The sequence below is a fragment of the Corylus avellana genome, chromosome ca5, assembly GCF_901000735.1.
Source record: "Corylus avellana chromosome ca5, CavTom2PMs-1.0".
Classification (NCBI taxonomy): domain Eukaryota; kingdom Viridiplantae; phylum Streptophyta; class Magnoliopsida; order Fagales; family Betulaceae; genus Corylus; species Corylus avellana.
This window is the reverse complement of record NC_081545.1, coordinates 21,595,634-21,600,672: the sequence shown is the minus strand read 5'-3', so window position 1 is coordinate 21,600,672 and position 5,039 is coordinate 21,595,634. Positions and strand designations below refer to the sequence as shown.

General features: G+C 33.2%; 1 protein-coding gene across 1 annotated transcript in view; it reads left to right on the top strand.

The window, feature by feature from the left end:
• Positions 1 to 2,245, top strand: part of LOC132181940 (disease resistance protein RML1A-like) — a 3,232-nt gene extending 987 nt beyond the window's left edge. The window contains exons 2-4 of the mRNA XM_059595163.1: positions 603 to 656; positions 945 to 1,019; positions 2,054 to 2,245. Coding sequence (XP_059451146.1) covers positions 603 to 656; positions 945 to 1,019; positions 2,054 to 2,245 — 321 coding nt within the window. The remainder of the gene's footprint in view (positions 1 to 602; positions 657 to 944; positions 1,020 to 2,053) is intronic.
• The last annotated feature ends 2,794 nt before the right edge of the window (positions 2,246 to 5,039 follow it).

Here is a 5,039-nt window from a genome sequence, read left to right as displayed (position 1 = left end):
GGGGTGGTTTCGGCCACCCCCTAGGCTCCATGGGGGTGGCTCCCAGTACCCACTAGGGGTGGTTTCGGCCACCCCCAATTTTTTCCTTCTTTTAAAAAAAAATTAAGTGGGTGTCACGTGTCAACATTTGATTGGTCCACATAGAATTCCGTTAGGTCAACTGATAGAATGACTAATTTGGTCTATTATCAATACCATATGGACCTCCTATGATAAAAATGAAACCCTAGGGGGAAAAAATAAAGTTATGAAACCCTAGGGGGGTATTTAGTATTTAACCCTTGAATGTATTGAATATCAAGTTAATACATAAATCTAGATAGAAACCCGAATAATTCAGAAAATATATAATTTTTTTTTTTTAAAAAAAAAATTGACGTTCCAGATTTTGACATGTCAAAGATTTCTGATGTGGTAAATTTAACACGTTAAAAACTTGAATTTTTTTACATCCACCGTTTTAACCGTTGAAACGCTTCAAAAAGGACACTTCAGAAGAGTTTTCTGATGTGTCAATGGCACTGACACATCAAAAATGGCAAGTCAAAAAAAAATTACGATTTTTGTAGTGAATTATATGTCATCTGTCTTTGTTGTTTCAGGAGCAAGTCAGGCATTATCTGAAGCAAGCTCAAGGTCTGGATTGTGGTCTAAAGGTGCAAGTCATACATAATGATGCAGAGGAATGATTGATCAACGGCACTTATGACATTGGGCATGAGGAGACGGGTGTTCCTTATTAGTTCATATGCTGTGGACAGTGAAAGCGGGCATGGGCTAAATAGAGTTTAGTGAGAGTCTAGTCCTAGGGTTCTTTATGCAATCAGCTTGGCAGGAATGGGCCCAACAAGAGCAGATGAACAACTAATTGGATTGTGATGGACTCCACTGAATATAGTGGATCCGTTTGTTTTTCATTTATAAGCATTTACACTCTACAATAGATATCACGTTTTGGATTCATGCTTTATCTTCTTGATGATGGTCTTCTTCAGAGTAGGGGTGAAAAGATGGTTACGGTTAGCGATTATTGGTTAAAACCACTAACCGTAATCGCCTAGGCAGTTAACCACTAGTTAGCAATTATTTAAATGGTTAACGGTTAACCGTTTTTTAATATATATATATTTTTTTAGAAATTTGTGCCTGGCTCAGCTCATCAATTAAGGAAAATTTCCTATGCAAGCTTGAACTCACATGCCAAACAAGCCGAGTACTCAAGCTCGGCTCGCCAATTAAACAAGCCAAACAAGCTCAACTTGACACCCAGCTCATATAAATTTTTTTAAAAAATTAACCTTTAAATAAAATAAAACAGCTTAAGAAGTCGGCTTATCTATGGGCTTGAACCCAGCCGATTTATGGCTTGAGGCTTGAGACTTGAGCCTTGAGGCTTGAGCCTACTAAGCATTCCACATGATTTCACAAAGGAATGCTAAAGTCCCTTTTATAGATAAGGAGTGTTGAAGAGCATTGGTTTCTTAGCAATGTTGGACAAGTTGTTGGACTATTTTTTAAAATGTAGTTTATCATTTAAACTCGTGTGTTTTTAAAAACATACTTGCTTGCCTGTAAGTTGAAAACGTAGATTTCCTATATTTTCAAATCACTTTTTTTTAAAACGCACTTTAAATGATATATTTTATACGATTTAGTTTAAAATCACACTTTTGTTGTACAAAATCATAGTACCAAACGCAATAAACTCACCTATCAATTTTAGTAATTTTATTATTCGAATTGTTAGCAATTTGAGCAAAAAATATTAGAGAGCTCTCATGGAATTTATCTACCCAATCAGATCTTGACCATTCCGTCCACTTGTTTGGACAAGTGAGTCTCATAGAGTCTCTTTCACAGTTAGTGCCCAAATTGCTAATAATCTGAACAACAAATTATTGAAAATCTGAATCCAAAGGTCATACTTGACTTTGACTTCATGCTTACAACAAAATGTGGATCAAACTTTGCCTTCAACTGCATTCATGTCAACAACAAATATGGAAGGCCAAGGTTGTGGTGATGATGAGATTCTGATTTTGAGTGCAAAAAGGAAACGATAAGTGAGAATGATTTTGTGGACGAGGAAGGGGAAATGATTATGGCTGCTCTCCAGGATTTCGTGAAGGGAGGGATAGAGATGAGACAGCAGAAATGGAGTCAAGGATCAGGCACCAGTACTACATTGAGTGTCCCAGAAATGTTGGAGTATGGGAAAGGACACCGCCCACAAAGTGGGGAGTAGTATGTATATAGTTGTTCGTGTTTAAGGTTGTTTGTCTTTATTTTCTCGATTTTTATTTTTTTTATTTTCATAACTTCATGTGTACTTTGGATTGTGCTTTTTTACTTCTTATAATATTTCGATTATATCATAAAAGTTGTTCGTGTTTAAGAAGAGTTTTGAGCTCTTTACCTCTGCTCGTAGAGTATGATTTTAGTAACAATATTGAATTTTATGGATGTTAAAGGACATAGAGTATCTCCAGCAATGAAGTTAGTTTAGCTACTCAAAAACTCCTCTCTTTTATTTTAGCTACTCATTTGCTTTTGTAGTTAACAAGTTATTCCTTATAAATAATATTTTTTTTAATATTTTTTTATTTTATTTTCTCACCTTTCTCCCTCGCTCTCTCGCACCTTTCTCACATTTTTATATTAATATCCTTCATGGCCCTTGGCGTCCGCTTCAAATTCCTCTTTGGATAACCACTCCACAGCTTTCAACTCCCCTATAGACCTTTCCAATTCTTCACTCCTGGTTTCCAAATCCTTCAACTGGGTACCCAAAATTAGGACTTGGTACACTACAAAAAATATACCAATTAATAACGTGTTTACTATTCATCACTTTTTGGCACGTTATGAATTAGTAACGTGTCAATTTGTGACACGTTACTAAATATTTTAGCAACGTGTGAAATGCAACATGTTACTAATTGGTAACGCGCCATACTGGCACGTTACCAATTGGTAATGTATAAAACTGATACGTTACTTATTTTTTGTCCAATTAATTAATTCCATTAATATCATTTATACTATTAACATTAGTAATTTCATAATAATACTAAAATGATTTACTTAGTTTTCATAATAATTTTGTTATATTTCATAATAATATATACTAAAGTAGCTACGAAGAGATCCAATTGTTGCTCAAATACAAATTATTCATGTTACTGCAGTACTATATATATAAACCTTTCCATTTGATATATTTATCATATTGTAATGATAATTAAACTCTTTAATGTTATTAAAAATAGCATTGTGATTTTTAGTAATAATATTCTAGACTATATATATATAAAATAACCAATTAGTTTGTAAGAGCCATATATATATGGATAAAATTTTATTTAAAAAACATGTGATTCTCACGTGCTTTTAAAAAACTCCTTATTGAATTCTTCAACCACCCAAATTCTAGCTATGGTTTACATTATATTTATAAGAAGAATATGCAAGTTTTGCTTGGCTGTTGTTGTTTTTATTTTTAATTTTTTGTGACAATTTGGTGTCTTAATTGATCTTAAATAAAGAATCCTTAGAGATTATATTTAACATATACAATATATGTATATGTTGTCAATTTATTTACAAATTTGAAAAAAAAAAAAAAAAAAAAAATTCTTGAAACTAATGCTCAGTTTTTAATATCTCTTGAATTAAAGGTTGCATTAATATCTACTCAAACTACAAGAAAAGTTTGCAAGGTAACCCTCTTTGCACCAAAATGATAAAAATACCCCTATAAAAAATTTAGAAAAAAATACATAAAATCAGAAAAACATTAAAAAATTGGTAACTCGATCTTTTCGCTCATTTCCTTCCTTATACCTCCGATTTCATTCCCAATCTTGCGGTCCACGAGCTTGACCTAAACCTGGGTCATCTTCATGGTGGTCTTCACAAAGGCCTCCAATTGTACAATCCTTCCCTCGAACTCGGACAATCCTATCTTTGAAACAGCATTGCTGGGTTTCACGGCGAGTGTACGGATCAAGGCTGGTGAGGATTACAAGAAGGACGAAGTTCTTGGCGAAGATTCTGAACAAAGCTCTTGTTCAGAGTCTTTCGTTGGCTGCGGCGACTTCCAGGAGCTTGATCAGATCGAAGCCATCAAGCCCTTCTCAAAGTTCTCCGTTAAAGTTAAGCATGTCTCCGAAAGGCTACAGTAAAGGGCAAGAGGGAGAGGGAGAGGGAGAGGGAGAGAGAGAGAGAGAGAGAGGGGGAAAAAGAAAGAATAAAAAATGATTAGAAGGTGGTACAGTGAACTTTCATATTTGAAAGTTTACTGTAACAAATTTTAAAAAAATTGCTATTCTGAAAGGTCTATTAGAGCACTAAAATTGTTAAATTTAACTTAAAAGTTAGTTTAAAAGCTCTGCTGGAGATGCTCTAACGATGTACCCATCAAAACACGCGGCAAAAATCAATTTTTTTGGGAATAATTTATTAATAACTAAAGTAATAATCTGATGAAGTTATAACATGGTTTAATAGTATAAAAACACACAAAAAAGGGGCTAATGATTAACAAGAGAGCCGTAATAATTAAGGGCTAATGACTTAGAGCACTTACAATGGAGGAGCCAAATGATACTTTTATCTAAAATAGCTAATTAAATTTGTAAATACTCTCACATTGGATTAGCACCCAAAAAAAAAAAAAAAACAAACAAAATGGATATTTTATTGGATTAGCCAAAAGCTACATGTAGTGGTACTATTCACTGGAACCATTTTATCTCTCCTTTCCTGAAATTTTCTTGTACCATTTCTCTTCCACATCTATCTTTTCCCAAAATTTTCTCCTACTATTTCTCTCTCCACATCTTTTTTTTTTTTTTTTTTTTTTTTCCAAAAAGTTGAAAAATAAGATCTTTAGGAAAAATACAATCCTTATAAAATAATAATAATAATAATAATATTTAAATGATATAGATAAAAATATAGCTAATTGGATGTAGGAGACCTTTACAAATTCATTAGTTAAACTAGATAAAGCGTAAAAATAGTCAAAAAGGCATTTT